Raw genomic sequence first — 19,713 nt, 5'->3', positions numbered from 1 at the left:
ACTCTATCGGTCTGCGCTGCATCACCTTTTCCGCGGATCGCAAGTACATCCTAAGCGGAGATCACGATCAGAAGATCTCACAGTGGGTGATCCCTGAGGATGCATTGACAGTGGTTGCTCTTAAGGAACAGGTACTTGACATGTTAATTTCTCGTCCCCTTGCCAGTGTGTCATATAGTCACCTGATGGCCAAGATACGGCACCTGATTTCTTCCCGGGAGTCCATGACGTGCGGGAACAGCACATGCCTTCTTTTTCTACTCATATCATTTGTTACACCATTCTCATACTCCATCGCCACGATCACATCAACGCCCGGGTTTCCTCAAGAGACTTCTTTCTTTCGCGAGTGGCCCTCGTTCAACCATCTTCACTATGGCGAAAGCCCGCCTACAACACTTATCAACCTGGCGGCCCGGTCATGCAGATCATGCAGCATCGCCCTTCGTCGATGTTCCTTTCGTGCAGGGTAAATTGGTACGCCCGGTTGAGTTAGTTAGCGTATTATCTGAGATCTCATGCAGAGATTTACGGCGCAATGTTGCTCATAAGAATGACGAGGATTTGATTCACGGACTCGAGGGTAAGGGGCTAAGTATGTGATATGATAGTTAGTTGTTGGAATCAGTAACCTTTGTAGCACGCCACCAACAAGTATTCAAACTACAAACTTCTCCATCCGCGTTCCACCGCTGAGAACACGGAGGGAGAAGTATGGAGTTTGAACTCTACTCTAATCATATATTGGTTTCAGGATTAGTGGCCGTCCACCATTGAAACGACTGGATATGAAAATGGGTTTCAAATTTTCAGTTTCCCCACCCCGTGAGGCAATTCCCTTCATCTGGTAACATGCGCCATGGTGCTTATGTGCTTCATTTTCAGGTGATCACGACGGCTTCAGACTCGGATAACGATGACGAACCAGTAGTAGAGGCAAACAAGGGTGGGTGCTGTTGCTGATAGTCGTATGCACAACCTTGCAGTCCCACACGTCAAACTTCATCATTTGTTTCGATGACAGAAGGTGCGGATCATGGTTTATGGGAGACGTGGAGTAGCGACAGAAACGGTCATGGCGAGCGAAATATGTAGACACGGTATGTACGTTGCAATTGCACTGCGCAGTGCCAAGCCTGAGGCCTGAATACTGGGTCGTCGCGAGCATAAACTATCAGGTGATATGGTTCCGCCCAACGGTTGTAGACGAACTAAAGAATCAAGATAGGCGTTGGCCACCGTGTAACGAATGATGGAAACGCGGAAAGTGACAGTCGTCGACTCGTATCGTCAGAAATATTGACAATGACAGTGCGTCACTTACGTGGTGCATAAGCACGGGAAAATAGAAGGACCAGTTATCAAATGCGTGAACACTAACTGTAGTACTGATTCTACTAAACATTTAAACGTACATAAGTACTCGGAGATTAGCACGATTTGTCATCCGGGGAAGCTTTGCCGCGATCAGGCGCTTAGCGGAATACTATCGAACCATGCCCTCCCCCGCACCCACACATCCTTTCCGAAACACGCAAAGCCTTCTTGTTTTAATTCCAGACGACGGTATCGACGTCGAAGCAGAATCACGATTGTACGACGAGTTATGTGACGTCCGTTCCTCCTCTCTTTCCCACGCAACATACTTAACTGACTGACCGTCAACCAGGACCAAATATCTCTTCCATCCATCCACCCCAAATCCCCTCAAGGACCACCCTCCATTTTCTCCCGTGACATCTCGCTGGATGACAACTCAGGCACGAGTCTGACTTTTGCCCGAAACGTACATATCGCGGGTTGGACGAGTGTAGGTGATAAACTGGGTGGAGCATATGTCGTGTATGATTGTGTGATTCACACAAAAGAGGTTCGCATGTCTTTCATATTGTAGTTCCGATCAGTGGTGAACCGCTGAACGTGAATAGGGTACCACCATCCATGCACATAAGCGGTATAGTGATTTCGTGCTGCTGTACGATGCTCTGAAACATTCATTACCCGTGCGTCTACCTCTCGTTCTACTTTGATAATATCTCATATTCGGTCGTCCTGACAGAAGCATCAACATCACTTTATCCTGGCCCTCCCTCCAAAATCTCCCTTCTCACGCTACCGAGCAGCTTTCCTCGATCGTCGCCGGAGACAACTGCAGTACTGGCTCTGTGCGGTTCTCCTACACCCTGAGATTGGTGCATGTCAGGCTGTAAGGTGGTGGGTTATGGACTAGGCGTCCATCATGCGTGATATTTGGATCGCGGATGGTGCGGACAATATTTTTTCTTTATTACTCTTTATACTGCCGTACTTACCACTTACTCTACCTATGCATATTCATTACGACTAAATGCGCTCGTGTTTGGCACGTGTGTTCGTTCATCTGCGGCCGAGATGTGCTGCAGCGTCTTGCTGGCCAATTTCTCATTTTATCAAGACCGTTGATAACTTCAACATTGCGATGGAACTTCTCAACGGTGCCAGGCTACCTTACTCGGCGAGCCCAACTCAATCTAACGCCAGTTCGCAACTCGTAATCCAGGGCTGGGCGATAGAATATCATGACTACGTGTCCCAGTGTCCATTAATGTCGTGTTGGATATATAAATCACGCGATCACTGACATAGGGTTCACCAAATAACAGGGAGCAGGCAATAAAAAAAGTTCAAAGAACAGACCTGGATGATTCATTACAGCTGTTTCCGAAAGTAATGACAATCGCATAATTTTCGCGCGCGCGCGACCAAAAAGGAAATCAATGAGAAATGGCGTTCTTGATCACAGAAGGACTTTCTGTCTTCCCTGCGGCGTCTCTGAGGCATTTTTCATCCCTTCTACTGTGTTTACTACGCGTCTTTATACCAATATTATCCATGGCGAAAGGGAAAAAGGGCAATTCCAAAAAACTCACAATCAAACTCCCTCCGATTCAGCCTGGGCACCGGCACGACGATGCAAACGAATTAGACGAGCTGCTCGAGTTCCCGGAATCACCTTTACTAACTGTGGAAGGTAGTAAAATGACAGGGCACCTCTCTAAGGTCCAATGGCCAGCTGGTGATGCAGAGGATCAGCTCGATGAAGACGATGACTGGGAGGTCGAAGTCGATGAACTTGAACTAGAGTCAGATGAAAGTGTAGAATGCATTCACCAATCCACGGATAGGTCCAGCACTAGTGCAGCCGCAGTCAGTATGTCAGGAGGGGCGCATTTTCAGCATTTTCAGCACTAAACATATTCATGTAGGCCCTACACTCAAGTTTGTCTATACAAACCCAGCGTCATTTGGTGCTTCTCATAAGCGAAAGCAGCCAGTGGATCATGTCTCATCACCAAAGGCTGCTGTCAAGAAGCGGAAATTGTCTGGCATCCCACTTGATTCAGACAAGGTCATCAATCGGCAGCCACTTCGAAAGTCGAAGAAAGCATCAGCTCGAGGAAAGAAAGTCTGTAGGGAAAGCATCTTCGACTCGCTGACTCAGAGTGAGGATAGTGAAGGCATGGCGGATGAAGACGCACCACGAAAATTCACAGTCTATGTTCAAGTTTGGTCAGCGTCCACAGAGACTCAGAAAAAAACAGGCAAGGCAGTGAAAGCACCCCCACTGGCAGTGACGGTCACGAGAGGCCCTTTCAAACTTGATACAGCCCAAACCTTCTTGACGTTCAAGCAAGAGGTCGCAAAGGCATTACCGTGCCGACTTACGATGTTGCCAGTCACAAAATTCGAGTGGAAGTTTGAGAACCAGGCACAGAGTGCCCCTCGGAAGAAGATTGCCGACCAGGCTGGTTACGAGGCACTTGTTGATGCTGTCTCAGCAAAGTGGACCACTGATAATGTTGTTGTTTGGCTATACACCCCGAAGCCTGCTAAGGAAGAAGAAGTAAGTTGTACTGTGACGCTAGCCTTAGTGCTTTTGCATCGATCACTGAATTTCTGCCTATTAGGATTGGGATACTGGCAAGCCTGACTTCATTGAACACCCGTTTGATTTTGATGACGAAGCTGCGCAAGGTGGTTCTGCCAAGGGTGTCATTGTATGCCGTCATATATGTAACATTGCAACTCCGAGCTCTGACAAACACATTCTAGGAGGATATAGCTGCTAGACGAGTGACGGCAGAAGCAGAACTTCAGGATTTATATCCATTCGGTCAATGTCCCATGTTTCCACACAAGCATGTATGACACGACAAGAGGAGGGATGCCTATTTTGAGCTCACTCCATTGCGGATGAAAGTCTGGGCAACAGCTATTGTAAGCTCTCTGGGCCATCAATTGTGGGAAACCGAAAATGACGCATGTACCCGCATTTAGGTTGCCGGAAAGGCCAACAAGACAGCCCCTCCGACATCTGCGCATTTTACAGCCGACAAGAAACTCAAGGTGCTGGCAAGTGTTCGTCCCCCACCAGGTGCACCTCTCTCCGCATTCGGTGAATTCTACCATCAACGTCAAGAAGAACATGCAAGCCTCACACCGCATACACAAGCACCAAATCCAGAACTATTACACTCCATCCCAGCTCCAGCACCTGGTTTTCCTCCTTACGTGCCACACCAGCCTTACGGGTTTCATCCTGGACCCTACTATCCTCCATATATGCAACCTCCTTATGCTGGGGGGTTCGGCTATCCTGCACAACCATACTATTCAGGTCATGGTCAACCAGTCGGAGGGCATCCACCCTTTGGAACACCTGGGGAGACGTCAGCTTCATCATCTCCTAGCGTAACCACAACTCACAATGTCTCACTATCGGAATTCTGTGTCAAATATCACATCTCTGACAGTGATCAAGCGAAACTTATGGCTCTCGAGTACCAGCCAGGGAACCGAGCCGTTGAGACACTCGAAGAAAAAGAATGGCGCGACATTGGCCAGTTTACGAAACTTGGTTGGCAAGCATTTCTTGGCGCACATAGAAAATTTTGTACCACCATCAAATCTGGTACTTGGTTGCAGTGATTCCTACTTTGCACTTTTCCCTTTTTTTCGTTCGTGACTGTCCCCAAAAATATTCATTTGTGTACACTATAGACCACTCTCTGTCATGTAACAATATAGCCTGCATTTTTGAACCATCCACGTGCCTTGTCTGCGGTAATACAGCTCGTTGCTTCGAGGAGAGACAAAGCTGGGTCATCGTGTTGACGAAGCTCATGTGCATGACGACGGATGTATGCTTTGACTATGAACAGTAGATGAATTGCGCACATATAAATCACCTTGAATAACCAAGACATACAAGTGCTAAATGATTCCTCAATCGGTGTCAGATCTGGCGAGTATGGTGGCAGGTAAAGAATCAAGCAACCTGGAGAGTGTTAGTAAGATAACGTGAAAGATGATCCAACATCAAACCAGCGCTTTCAACAAGTTCAACAAGAGCTTCATTGTGATGTATATGGCAGTTGTCGGCAACCAGTACAGACCGCTCTTCAGGGTACAGATTCATATGTGGAAGCTAGAGAAAAAAATCCAAGAACTGAGTAGACATAAAAAGGATTGTAAACTTACCACTTCTTCAGCGACAAAATCGTAGAACTCTTGCGAATCGAATGAACCTTCAACAATACGTGCAGCAAGGTAGCCATCAATTGTCATTGCAGCACACAGCGAGTAGTGGTCTCCTCGAACGAAGACATCGGTAAGGTGCGCACGTTGTCCACTGTGCGCTCGTCCATAACGCCGTGCATAGGTGCGCTCGTCCTTGCTAGTTTCATTGAGGACGACAAATTCGGAGCCATCACCAATGAAGTCGTTACAAAGGCTGGCTTTGAAGTCCTCTTGACGGGCCTCGTCACGTTCAGAAGCGAGTTTTTGAAGGAGTTTTTGAGTGAGACCAGCTTGTTTGAGATTGTGGCATAACATAGAAGTGCCGATGATAATGTTGTGCTGGCCGGCAAGCCATGTGCAAACTTCGTCAAGGAAGAGATCAGAGTCCTCAGCAAAGAGGTCTTCGACAGCTGTCAGGAGAGCTCGTGTGATGATTCGAGTGCGACCAATGAGTGGTGAAGGGGGTTTTTTGACAGTGCCTAGTTCCTCAAAGATCCTCCGCCAGCGATAACAACTGCTCTGAGAAATACCGAGTGCCTCACAGATATCCTGCACATCCCAGCCGTGATTCCACAGTCGAAGGGCACATTGTTTGATATCTTCGCTTATACGTCTGTTAACCATGGCATATAGCGAGGGAACAAGTCAGTTTTCGAGGTCTGCTCAGCGCTGGCGTCGTCTGGAGCACTCAAATGAAAATTTCCTTTTTGGTCACACACGCGCGAAAAATATGCAATTGTCATTACTTTCGGAAACTGCTGTAAATCGCATTTGATCCATTTATTTCAGATGAACCCATTCGATGATCGATTATCTTCTGTGTAAATTGTAAGTACCATCAGCAAAAGCTACATATGCCTATAGTATCGATCACAGGGAGATCCGAGGAAGTCCCACATCCATCAGATCCAACGTTCCAGGCGACAGAGACCGGTCGAATTACCACATCTATGGTTGTGGTCGATTTGGCTGAGGTTCAAGGAAGCAGCGCACGGCCAATCAGGTGAACCATGTGTATCGTCTTCCTATTTGCGGCGTGGACCCCTGCATCATTCAATGAGCTTTCCTATAACAGGTTCGAGAGTTATAATCATAGCACCATGTACCGGTATGACTACAGTGATATGGGAAGGAAGCATCATGCCTTGGGACATGGTGGTTGCTGCTGCGCTGGCATAACAGCCATGAAAGATTGTGCTTGCGTGCGATCAGATGGCGGACATTGGTTTCTCGACGGTCGAAGAATTGGGTCCATTCGATAATGTTGGTCAACACCTGCAGTGATAGTCGGTCATCGTTGAGCCGTCTGGAAAGCTGCAGTGACGCAAGTTGGGCGCATGTGCCAGGCACTTGTATCGTCAAGCAACAGCAGCAAAACACTTTTTTCCCACCACCAAAAAATGGCTGGCCACAGCTTGGTCCCTTCTGTACAGAGCTGTACAGAGCCCACAGAGGCAAAGTGATTTGCTGATGAAGTCGATTATTATGATAACAGCCTTATCTTGGGCATCTAGATATTGTGAAGCAGCATAAAAACGCCAAGTGCAAGCACCTCTGTAGCCTCGAGCAAAACACCCACAATTCCTCCACTACGTCGACGAGTGGACCGGGCTCAGCGCTCAGCACCATCAACCTGCAGTATAAATGTCGCAGCTCATTCCAAGCACCGCATCGGTTCGAGAGTTTGGAGATCATGATCTCGATACAGTACTCGCAGTCGCAGTATTCCCCGATAGACGACGTATGGTCACTAGCTTGCGTGACGAAATGCTTCGTCTATGGGACTTGAATACAGGTGTCGTGTTGAAGAAGATGGAGGGGCATGACGCCATCGTGAACGCATTGGTGGTATCACAAGACGGACAATTGATAGCAAGTGGTGATAAGAACGGAGAGGTCATAGCCTGGCAAGGGGAAACTGGAGAATCACTCCAACCTATAGAAGCCCACACTAAGTCAGTCGTCTCGCTGGACTTTTCCCCCGATGGAACAGTGCTTGCCACTGCTTCATGGGATAATAGCCCCCAGACGACAAAGCTGTGGAGCATGAAAACATGGCAGCGACAAGGAAGTCAAATTCTGTGTAGTGGACCCCAGATTCACTGCGTTCGGTATTCACCGTCTGGGGAATTACTTGCCATCGCGACATACGTCAATATCAAAATTTATACTTCAGGTACGAGGCACTGCATTGCAACTCTCAACGGCCACGAAAAATGCCTCCACACCTCACTCGCATGGACGCCCGATGGAACACGCCTTTTCTCAGCGGCATGGGGCCTATCTTCAGTTGCCACTATCCTGGAGTGGGATCTACCGACCTGGCAGCAGGTCGGTCATACCTGGACAACGGGTCATATCGCTATCGAACCCATTGCCATTAATCCTGCTGGCACGCTCATCGCTTCCATATCAATTAATGATAGTCACGTCCATCTCTGGCGTCTCTCTGATCGACGAATCATTGCCACCTTCCAGCACTCTGCCCAAGTGAAATGTATCAAGTTCTCGATGGACGGAAAGCATATACTCAGCGGAGGTGAGGATAAGAAGATCTTAGAGTGGGCAGTGCCTGAAGATCCACCGCTGGAGGGTGTTCCCAAGGAACCGGAATCAAAGGTACTTTCCTGTTGATTCCCCGCTCCTTTACCATCTCATCGTCTTTTTTATTCAAAAGGCTCAAGGCTCTGATTCCAAGGCATGTTTCCATTCCTGACTCTGATTATGCGATTCGAGCATGCTTCGTGCCACAGATTCTTGTCATCAACCCAAACGCCCGTAATGTATGCATCGCAGGGGACTTGTCTATGGCTGAAGAGCTACTCACACAAGAGATTGACGCTGATGCCAACGACTACACTTCCTATGCCAATCGCTCATTCATGATGGCACGCAAACTCGACTGGGACCGCGCGCTTCAAGATGCGATTAAGGTGACAGCGACCCATCATGCCCCCTTAAAATATGCTAACATCAATCGTGACACAGTCCCTTAGCATACTGCCCTCATTGACTGGATATATCTCCAAAGGTATTGCCCTCTGCGGAAAAGAGAATGTCGGGGACTCGACAACAGCCTTTGACCTCGCGTCCACTTTCACGGACAGTGATCCAAAGACCAATCATTTCCTTTTCTTGATCAAGGCAGGTTACTTTTTCTTGCGTATTCTGCGCTTCGTAACGGGTTTCAGGCAATTGCATTGTTCAATGCAAATAAACATACAGAGGCAATGTTGCGTGTTAAAGAGCTAGCTGCCGGTCCCAATGCAGATCCCCTTGCTTGTCATGTCGTAGAGGTGAGTATCATGCAGGCAATGAAGTCCTGGTTTGTGGGCTGATCCCGATTTTTCAGGCATATCTACATGTCCAACTGGGCACCATTGCCTTGGAGGGAAAGCTTCACAAGGAAGCTGTTGACCACTTCACTGCCGTTGTCGACGCTAGCGCCAACTTTTATAAATCGCCGATTGATTCTATGTATGAGGGATTCACCGTGGTACGTTGATACTATACTATGCAACTGACAATTGTTTCCGTTCTCAACTATGCGTTTCTCCAGCTCTTTGGGTGGGACCTCAAGTCATTGTGGCATACCGCACACAAGCAGTTGTGCCATGCACTTATTCGGGCAGGCAGACTTGGAGAAGCACTCGAACCGTACCGAAAATTGATGGACGCAAGTGATAAAACTACGGAGGCCAGCTTACGTGCTTGGTTCTCTAGTGAGTCTATTCAGAATATCACCCATGCTACGGATCTCAACCATATTCCACCCAGCTCTCAAGTATGAATGAATGATGCTATACGCTGCCAACGGTGATACGGCCCTAGCCGCGAGCGGCTACATACCCATCTCGACACAGTGTTATGCTTTTACCTCGACATTAACCCCATCCCTTCATACTCGTATTGTATACCCACTCATAACATGAATGCAAACAAGGATTCTGTGATGTTTGCACACCCCGAGTCCATGCCTGCCGCCGCCGACTATGAATTGCATCATACAGCAACCTGTTCGTTCAGCACGTACCCTTCTTCGGTTCCTTCAGGTCCAATGTCTAACATCTTCGATCGAGAGTCACTCCGCCGTACCATAGGAATATGTCCCTTCCATCTGCTCAAATAAAACCGTCAATGAACAATTCCCTCCCAGACTTGCTGGTTGTTAAATGTCAATCACACATCGTTGAATCTTTTTACAAGAGTTTGAAGTCAGTACTACATAAGTATATGCTATGGTTATTGACGACGTCATACGAGGCTAAGGGCTGTGCTATAATATAGCGTGCAATGATAGCCTCTCCGTTCTTCATTATGATTTCCACGCGCTTGTACTGTTCAATTCAGGTCACCATGAGGAGGCAATGTTGTTGATCTTCTTTCTTGTCGTATCGTGCAAGTGAGCATCACCCACTCACTGAAGCCCAGGTTTGTGTGCTCGCTGATCTTTTGCGCTTCCTACATCAGGCATATCTACATGTTTTGGCAACTGGGAAACATTGCCTTGAATGGCAGGCTTTGGCACAACAAAGTTGTCGAGCACTTCACTGCGGCTGCCAATGCTAGCACTTTCGTTTCTAAATTGCTAATTCATTGTACTAAGTATGTATAGGAATTTCACTGTGGTACGTTGATATGATGCCAACAGTCCTTGTTATGTTCATCTGCGCTTTCTTGTAGCTCTTCGGGTGGGACGCCAAGTCCGTGTGGCAGACAAACAAGCAGCTGTCTTATGCACTCATTCGGGCAGGTAGACATGACGAAGCACTCGCATCGTACCGGAACTTGATGTGATAAAGCTACGAAGGCCAACTTAGTAGGCTGAGCTTACGTGCGTTGTTCTCTAGTGAGTCTTTTCAGTAATATTACCCGTGTCACGGTCCTCGACTGCCTTTCACTTAGATCTGGGGTAAGATTGAAGGGCGCTGTCAACGGTTACTTGCGCATATTGAAACACAGATATTTGTGCAGTTCGACTCATTTGCACTTGACATTACCCCGTTGCACTCCCACTACCGACTACAAATATTATATTGGTACGTGCCGACACTACCCTGCACCGTCGGTTCATTGAAGTCCAACATCCGAATACCTTTGATCGAGACTCAAATTGGACTATAAACAATTTTTTCATAACGGGGGTTCATGAGCAAAATAAAATTAGGCCACTCGACAATCAGAAAGTTTCGTTCGCCAGAACGGGATATCTGGTTCCATTCGAAAGCTGGGGACCATGTAGTACTTGCGGTGATTCCAAACGAATGCCCTCCTCGGGCTCAGCAACAGATGGGAACCTGAATGCACAGTAAATCACCGTACACACGTTCCAGAAGAAGATTTTTTTTACTGTGGAACGGTGAAGTCAGTCATCAGCGGTGGCGATTTGACCGACGAGGCGCTGTCACTATTCGTTATGAATGAGACTGGGGATACATGTGGATGAAAAAGGAAAAACCTGTCATCGTCTGGCGAAGCACGGAGGAGCGAGAGTACAACTTGGCTAGATGCAATCGTGCTGCAAATAAAAGTTAGCTTTGCATATCAATTGGATATCATAACGAGAGTCCCAACCAAATGCATATCGCTTTCGAAAGGTCAGCGATATAATCTCACCGAAGCCATGGGCACATACTAGGTATTGAGAAAATATTATTCATGATAGCTGCGGGGACAATATCAGAAGACATGTGCTACACAACAAGACAGTCCTACGGTTTAGGTTCAAGCGATTCAGGACCTACAAGATTCAGTATGCAAGAACCCTGTGAAGGAACAAGGAACATACTAGTGCAACGATGTTTGCCGCCAAGTTTATGACGAAGTATATCACGCCCTGTGTCACGAGCGTCTTCCATAGCGTAGAAGACGATGGTATCCTCCATAGTCCAACAATGGTGAAAACCAAAAGTGCGCAATCATGGAACATGCCTACACCCGGGGTACTGCTCATCACGCATCCATTGACATAAATTCGACATGCGTACTATATACGGGCACTGCACCAGCATATGCGGGGTTGACAAAACTAGTCATGCACACCCCGTTTCTTGTGGATGCACGAACGGTTGCAACGCCTGACAAATAGTTGGATTAAACACACTAAATAGCAGTAAATACGTACAGAGAGCAAGCACTGTACAATGACCTAGTAAGAGGAGAGCTAGCAAGAAGCGCAGCAAGTAACTGGTGTTCCAGATAATCCACCTGCATTGAATACAATGAGATCAAGCATGGTACGAGGGATAATTATGAACTTACGTTCTGATCGTCATATTTGTCGTGGTCGCACTGCATAGCAAAGGCTATCAGTACGCTTGTCAATTTCTCTTTGTCTGCTCACAGCAAAACGGTCGCGATCAAGAAGCTGAATCGAGCGGTGATGTATGGGAGCTGAGCATGAGTGAGTAGCAAGCATCCACCACTTCCTTTAAAATGCGCACCAAAGGCCATCGGAATGAAAGCTGCCTCCGAAGCAATGCTATTTCCACATTTGAGGAACGTACATATTCCCAGCTACAGATCCAGACACAGATAAATTGGTGTCGCATTCAAGACATTATAGCGCGAAGCACTCACCCGTATAAACCAACGATAATATACAGTAGCCGCTCTGAAAGCATCCCTGATTTTTCTTCGAGGTCAGGATCATTCCAGTCCACCATGATGAGATTTGGGTAGAAAATGTCGTTAGAGGTCGAGGGTGTTACAGGAATCGATGCTGTTGGGTAGAAGATGTCCGGCTTGTTAGGACAAAATGCAGAACATGTACATATAATAGTTTTGAACCCTGTGGAGCATCTGCAGTAGCCAATTATATGATAGAAGCATTCAGGATACCCACGTCTTCACACTCGCGACCCTTCACCCACCTTGACATTGAACCACTACTATAAATGTGTGTCAGTTGAAGATCGAAGACATAATGGTCAGACCTGGCTCCAAGTAGCATCTTGGCGGCAACACCTAGTACAAGTACGTCCTAGCTTAGGCGTGAAAGGCAGTGTCAATATAAACAACGTCACGGATTTATTGAAATTGTGTGGGCGTAAGAGAAAATTAACTTTGCTGGGATACAAGCAGTGTCAGGAGTTCGACATCCAAGATGCTTTGAAGTAGGGCAGGGCCTTCATGTGGGTATGTCATGCCATGCTAACTTGGCATATGGGGTAGACGGTGATGGGGCCTCAAACTCACTGCCTCGCTGAAAACGATATCGCTCGGTATTTCTCGTGACCTAGTGGGTCAATGAACTACCTGTTTTCACTGCTACTACGCGTTCTTCTGACTAAATATAACTATCGGTACGACTGTCACTATTTGATATCATTCATTGCAGGGACCAATACTCACCTTGACCTTTCAGCGCTCAGCTCGTGTCTGTAAGCCACTTGCTTTACTAGAAGACGTGGTCTCGTAGCCCTCCAAAAAAAAGTCTTTGTACATCAAGACTACTGTCACTCAATCCATTTCCGTATTAGCCTGAGCTTGAATATGAATATCTTCACTCAAGTAGTACTTGAGCGAGTCAGAGCAAACTCGAGAATCTGGGACACTGTCGCGGAAAGGGCTGGGACCTGAGAAACTGGTTGACGCATTCGGGACGGTATTGAACGTTTGAACGTTCGAACCATTAATATTGTGATTTTGGAGTCACACAACGGACATGAAGTTTGAACTCATGAAGAGGAAATCACGTGGGCCCGATTTGTCATCTGGGGAAGCCTATCACCAAGTTGCAAGCATTATCGTTCCCAATGCACCCACAACCCTCTTATCATTATTCCAGATGCCATAGGATCGACATCGAAGCAGAACCATAATTGCACGACGAGTCGTCGGTTCTATGAACGATCGCATAATACGAGAGTGGGATAGAATCAGGATCGTACTGTCCTTATCAACACCATTGCTGTGAACACAGCTGGCGCTCTGTTGGTCTGGATAACCGTTTCCACCCTCCAGCAATCTAACGGGCTGCGCTGCACCCCCTTTCAAGCACAACGCAAATGTCACGATCAGATTCAGAAGATCTCGAAGTGGGCGGTTCCTGAGGCCTGGGGATGTATTGACGGTGGTCGCTCTCAAGGAGCAGGTGACTAGCATGGTAAGCTCTCGTAAATTTCCCGTTCTCTTGCCATCGTATGCGTCCTTATATCTCTTGAACTACCTTATTGATGATCCCGTATAGTCAACCGATGACCATGTTCTTCATGTATTTACTCCCTTTTTAACTGTCCTTTTTCTTTACTGACACGACTGCATGCAAGATGCAGGTCCTTATTTCTTCCAGGGAGTGCACGACATGCGTGCAACAGCGTATGCTTTATTTTACACTTACATCATTTGTTACACGGCATCCTCACACTCCCTCACCACAACTACAGCAACGCCTGGGGCTCCTCAAGAGCCTGATCTATATCGGGAGTATCCCTCATTCAATCATCTTCATTACGGCAAAAGCCTGCCAACGACATCTATCAGCCCGGCGGCTCGTTCGTGTAGATCATGCAGGGCTGCCCATCGTGTTCCTGTCGCTAAATTGGTGTGCCTGGTTGAGTTGGTTATCACTGTATTTGAGATCTCATGCAGAGATTGACAGAGCGATGCTGCAGTCGGTGCTCGCGAGAATGACGAGGATTTGCTACAAATAATTTGATTCACGGACCCTCATAGTTATTTGTCGAAGCCGGCAACATCTGGGAAACGCGACCAATAAATATTCAAACTACAAACTTCTCCTTCTGTGTTCCACCATTGAGAACACAGAGGGAGAAGTATGGAGTTTGATCTCTCATATACATTGGTTTCAGGATTAGTGGTCGTCCACTCTCGAGAACTGAATAGAGCTTTCTTGTCTCAATCAGCTGTTCCTTCTGCATGGGGATTACGCTAGTACGTTGAACTTGATATGATGCAACCCAAAATCTTTTTCATCCTCGTTTCTTGCAGCTCCTCAAGTCGTTGTGGCAAACCACAAACAAGTATCATTGCCTTGCACTCCTTCTGGAGATTCAAAGACACACTCAAATCGTACCGATTCATGATGGACGCAAGTGATGAAGCTACGAAGGTTCTTGGTTCATGCGTTTTCAGTAACCATGCTGCCGTCCTCAACTGCCTTTTAATCAATTCTGGGATATGAATGAAATGTGCGATATGCTGCCAACTGAGATGCAGCCCTTGCTGTGAGCGGTTACGCATGCATTTTTGGGCTTCATGGATCAAGATCTCGCCAGATAATTACTCGACTTTGATGTCTCGCAGAAATGGTATTTTGGGCGGAATTTATACGTGAACACTAACACAGGTGGCGACCCAAGCGACAGGGAGCATGCAACCAGACAAAAGGCCAAATAATAAACCTGGATGCAAGAGGGAGTTACCGATCCAAACGTCGGTCCAAGGAATTGGAATTAATCCATGACTGACTTCGGATAAACGCCCATTTGATGATCACAACCACATTGACTAAAACTGTGCATGCCTGTGGTGGCAATCCCGGACAAGATTTAGGGAAGCCTCACAGCCATTAGATCCGGGGTAGGAACATGTCAGGGAACAGACGCTCGGCATGACACCAGGCTGAATACCACATCCATGGCTATGATGGACTTAATAAAGATTCAAGGGAGCAGCCCAAGACCGATCGGGTAAGCTATGCATGGCTAGTCTATTTGCCCCACAGACCCGCACAATGGAAGCGAACAGTGGCCAGGGTAATATTATCTTTCCTGGAACGTGTTTAAGAGTTACTCATGTCATCATAATAGCAGCGTGTGCTGGTAGAGCTGTAACCATGTAAGCACTAGGAAAGTGTCCTGCCTCAGGACATGGTGGAATTGAAGCTTGAAGGACTGTTGTTGCGTAGGCCAGGGCTAACGGCTGCAAATATTGTTGATTCCTCGACGGCCGAAGGGTTGGTCCCCAAATTCGATGGTGTTAATCAATAGATAGTCGGTCATGCCATATTCGGAAAGCTCATTGACTCATGTGGAAAGATGCGGCGACACCATATGCCCACGGGTTTGTGATAAGTTATAACAGCCCCATATCAGAGTCTTGGGTGTCCGATTAATGATGCGAATTTCGAAGCAGGATAGACGCCCAGTGGACGTATCTCTGCTGCACTAGCAGCTTCACCTGCAATCCCTCTACATACCGAGTCCGCTTCACCCGCTCAACCTCTAGTAAAATGTCACACCACACCACACCCCTTCGAGCGTTTGGAGACTATACAAAACCCATACACTTGGCTGCAGTTTTCCCCGACAGACGACGTATGGTTACCGGCTCGGACAACAACGTGCTTCGTCTGTGGAACTTGGAGACAGGTGTTATGCTGAAGAAGATGGAGGGGCACCGCAGTAGGGTGTCAGGATTGGCAGCCTCACGAGATGGGAAAATGATAGCAAGCGGTGATGTGAATGGAGAGGTCATCACCTGGCACGGAGAAACTGGGGAAATACTCACCCAACCCATATGCATCAAAGCTCACTCCATTAATTACGGAGTCTCGCTGGACTTTTCTGCAGATGGAACAGTGCTGGCCAGTGGTTCATCCGACTGCGCGACGAAGCTATGGAGCACGACAACATGGCAGCTCCAAGGAAATCCAATTCAGTGTAATGCATTGATCCGCTGCATTCTGTATTCGCCATCTGGCAAATATCTTGCGATTGCAACAAGCATCAATATCGAAGTTTATAATCCAGGTACGAGGGAATGCGTCGCAAACTTCAAGGCTCATACATCATGGAACGAGTCACTCGCATGGACGCCCGATGGCAAACGGCTTCTCTCGGTGGGGGGTGGGGACAATCCTACCATAAGGGAGTGGGATGCGTCGACTTGGAGGTGGGCCGGTGATCCCTGGAAAGGCCATACTTCCATCATCTATGCTATTGCCATTAATCCTACTGGCACACTTGTCGCTTCTGTATCGGAAGACAACGATGTCCGCCTTTGGCGGCTCTCAGATGGACGAACCATCGCCATTTTCAAGCACTCCAGCTCGGTGACATGTGTCACCTTCTCCATGGATGGCAAGCATATTTTCAGCGGAGGTTTGGATAAGATGATATCCGAGTGGGCAGTACCCAAGGATGCATTGTCGAAGGATGGTCCCAAGGAACAGGTGTTAAAGGTACTTTCCCGTTCATTTCCCGCATTTTGGTCATCTCATATCGCATCTTTTAATTCAAAGGCTCAAGGCTCTTATTCACAGGCATGGTTCCATCCTTGATTCGTATAACACTATTCGAGCACACTTCAAGTTCATGCAGATCCTCGCCATCACCACGACCGTCCGCGATGCATGCATCACAGGGGACTTGTCTACGGCTGAAGAACTGCTCACGCAAGAGATCGATAACAACGCCAACAACTACACCTCTTATGCCGCCCGCTCATTCGTCATGGCACGCGAACTTGACTGGGATCACGCGCTTCAAGATGCGATCAAGGTGGGGTATACCAACTCGTTTTTAGATAGGCTAACAAGGATATAACATAGTCCGTCAGCATTAAGCCCTCATTGTCAGGCTGTATTTCCAAGGGCATCGCCCTCTGCGGGAAAATGCAAATTCAGGATGCAATGAAAGCATTCGACTTCGCGTTTATGTGCGCGCATGAAGATTTAAAGACAACACATTTCCTTCTCTTGATCAAGGCAGGTCATTTCTTTCATACATACTCTGTGCTTCATTACAAGTTTCAGGCTATTGCACTGTTCAATGCAAATGAACATGACGAGGCAATCCTATGCGTCCAAGAGCTAGCCGTCATGTTTCCTAATGCCGATCCTCTTGCTTGTCATATTGTGGAGGTAAGCCTAATAATACACTCACTCAAGCCCAGGTTCGTGTGCTCACTGATTTTTCTGCATGTGTGCTGCACATCAGGCGTATCTGCGAGTCCAACTGGGAACCATTTCCCTTAATAGCGCACGTTACAAAGAAGTGGCTAACCACTTCACTGCCGCTGTTAAAGCTAGCGCTTCCTTTTCTAAGTTGGCGATTCATTCCATGTACGAGGGATTCACCGTGGTACGTTGGTCTGATGCAACCGACAATTCTTTTCGTGCTCAACGCGATTTTTGCAGCTCTTCGGCTGGGACCTCGAGTCCTTATGGCAAACTGCAAATAAACAACGGTGCCTGGCACTACTTCGGATAGGCCAAGTTGGAGCAGCCCTCGAAGCTTACCGATACATGATGGACATGAGTGATGAACCCACCAAGGCCATTTTCCTTGCTTGGTTCACTGGTAGGTCTTTAGTGATGTCACCCGTGCTATAGTTCTCACTTGTATCTCCTTCAGATCTCAATGAAGAATGAAGCACACTCCACGCTGACAACGGAGATGTTGTCCGTGCAGCGAGCATTTCAATGTGCATTTTGAAACGGAGGTCTTTGCGCGTACCTCGGCATTACTTTGATACACACAGGATCCCGTATCGTAGAGCTCATAACACGACAGCATACAATACCCAGACTACCTCCCTGCTGTCAACTATGAACGTGTTTGTACGGTAATCTGTTCATTCAACCACGAAAGGTAGAGTCGACTTAGTCTCCCGTATGGCCTAGGCAGACCAATAGCAGGAGATAAGAATTGATTGAACTTAGATTGAACTAAGATAGTATTTTTTAGGGGGAAGTCTGGTACGGTTACGACAGGAGCTCGTTTGAGTACATAAGTACGGAAAGGTCGAGAAATCTATGTAGAATGCAAATAGTGAAACAAATATTGTGTTGGGACGAGTATCTAAATGCGGGATACTCGTGTATCTGGGACCTTGGTTCATTGGCGTAACCCGAGTAACGAGTTGGACTTGATCGAGGTTCAAGGGAGCAGATATATTTGCTCACAAAGTTATATATAACTATGCAATAAGGAAGTGTCCTGTCTCGGGAGTCAGGTCATGGCGGAGATTGAAGGGCTGTTGTTGTGCGGGCCGAAGAGGGTTGGTCCCCAAATTTGATGTTGTTTTGGAAGGCTGCGGCAACGTAAGTTGGACGCATGTGCCCAGGGGCTCATGATAACAGCCTCATGTCTTGAGCGTCTGATTAATGCTGTGAAGCAGGATAAACAGGCCTATTGCACGCACCTCTGCAGTTTCACAATACCTCTACCAAGTCCATAGTGTCGACCGTGATCAACCTCCAATAAAATGTCACAGCCTCACACCACACCCCTTCGGGCGTTTGGAGACTATACACAACCCATACACATAGCTGCAGTTTTCCCCGATAGACGACGTATGGTTACCAGCTCGAACGACAAGACATTTCGTCTGTGGGACCTGGAGACAGGTGTTATGCTGAAAAAGATGGAAGGACATCGTAAGGTGGGGGCATTGGCAGTATCACAAGATGGGCAAACGATAGCAAGTGGTGATGACAAGGGCGAGTTCACCACCTGGCACGGAGAAACCGGGGAAACTCTCACCCAACCCATCAAAGCCCACCCCGATTCTTATGCAAACATAGTCTCACTGAATTTTTCTCCCGATGGAACGGTGCTAGCCATTGGTTCATCCGACTCTACCACGAAGTTGTGGAGCACCAAAACATGGCAGTTGCAAGGAAATCTAATTCAGTGCAATGCATCGATCCGCTGCATTCTATATTCGCCATCCGGCAAACTTCTTGCGATTGCGACAAAGATCAATATCGAAATTTATAATCCAGACACGAAGGAATGTGTCGCAAACTTCAAGGGTCACACAGCAAAGAACTTATCACTCACATGGACACCCGATAGCACACGGCTTCTCTCAGCGGGAGATAACAAAGATCCTACTGTACGGGTGTGGGATGCATCGACCTGGAGGAAGATCGGTGATCCCTGCACAGGCCATACCAACGCTATCAACGCCATTGCCATTAATCCTGCTGGCACACTCATTGCCTCCGCATCTCTTGACCGCCATGTCCGTCTCTGGCGGCTCTCAGATCGACAGACTATCGCCACTTTCAAGCACTCCGACTCATTGACATGCATCACCTTCTCGATGGATGGCAAGCACATCCTTAGCGGAGGTGATGATAAGATGATATCGGAGTGGGCAGCACCCTGGAACGCTTTGCCGGTGGATGTCCCTCTTGGTCTTGATCATCTCATCTCGTTTCTTCCTGTGCGTAATTCCAAA

At 47.5% G+C, this 19,713-nt stretch overlaps 5 protein-coding genes across 5 annotated transcripts; 2 read left to right on the top strand and 3 right to left on the bottom strand.

The window, feature by feature from the left end:
* Positions 1-1,496: 1,496 nt before the first annotated feature.
* On the top strand, positions 1,497-2,230 carry EDB91DRAFT_1054250 (PX domain-containing protein; the record flags this gene model as incomplete). The annotated part of the gene is made up of 4 exons (XM_041313818.1): positions 1,497-1,613; positions 1,670-1,870; positions 1,929-2,003; positions 2,060-2,230. The coding sequence occupies 4 exons, from the start codon at positions 1,497-1,499 to the stop codon at positions 2,228-2,230; spliced, it is 564 nt and encodes a 187-aa protein (XP_041176632.1).
* Positions 2,231-2,767: 537 nt separating this feature from the next.
* Positions 2,768-5,113, top strand: EDB91DRAFT_1347532 (uncharacterized protein). Its single transcript, XM_041325930.1, has 6 exons — positions 2,768-3,190; positions 3,246-3,883; positions 3,948-4,037; positions 4,093-4,153; positions 4,241-4,257; positions 4,318-5,113. The coding sequence occupies exons 1-6, from the start codon at positions 2,872-2,874 to the stop codon at positions 4,966-4,968; spliced, it is 1,776 nt and encodes a 591-aa protein (XP_041176631.1). The 5' UTR covers positions 2,768-2,871; the 3' UTR covers positions 4,969-5,113.
* EDB91DRAFT_1054378 (uncharacterized protein) lies at positions 5,052-5,309 on the bottom strand (the record flags this gene model as incomplete). Its single annotated transcript, XM_041313825.1, has 2 exons — positions 5,052-5,159; positions 5,193-5,309. Coding segments are annotated over 2 exons (225 nt in total), but the record flags the coding sequence as incomplete, so codon positions are not given.
* A 529-nt stretch (positions 5,310-5,838) lies between these two features.
* Positions 5,839-6,192, bottom strand: EDB91DRAFT_1007371 (Homeodomain-like protein; the record flags this gene model as incomplete). Its single annotated transcript, XM_041312344.1, has 1 exon — positions 5,839-6,192. A coding segment is annotated over one exon (354 nt), but the record flags the coding sequence as incomplete, so codon positions are not given.
* A 4,546-nt stretch (positions 6,193-10,738) lies between these two features.
* EDB91DRAFT_1249096 (uncharacterized protein) lies at positions 10,739-12,224 on the bottom strand (the record flags this gene model as incomplete). The annotated part of the gene is made up of 13 exons (XM_041323025.1): positions 10,739-10,856; positions 10,910-10,966; positions 11,018-11,077; positions 11,134-11,146; positions 11,195-11,224; positions 11,275-11,299; positions 11,348-11,490; positions 11,547-11,636; positions 11,697-11,766; positions 11,821-11,850; positions 11,903-11,952; positions 12,003-12,040; positions 12,139-12,224. 13 exons carry the CDS (start codon positions 12,222-12,224, stop codon positions 10,739-10,741), a joined length of 810 nt encoding a protein of 269 aa, XP_041176628.1.
* Between the last annotated feature and the right edge of the window lie 7,489 nt (positions 12,225-19,713).

Source organism: Suillus paluster (genome assembly GCF_016628075.1).
Source record: "Suillus paluster strain FC165 chromosome Unknown EDB91scaffold_30, whole genome shotgun sequence".
Taxonomy (NCBI): domain Eukaryota; kingdom Fungi; phylum Basidiomycota; class Agaricomycetes; order Boletales; family Suillaceae; genus Suillus; species Suillus paluster.
This window is presented reverse-complemented; position numbering and strand designations above follow the sequence as displayed.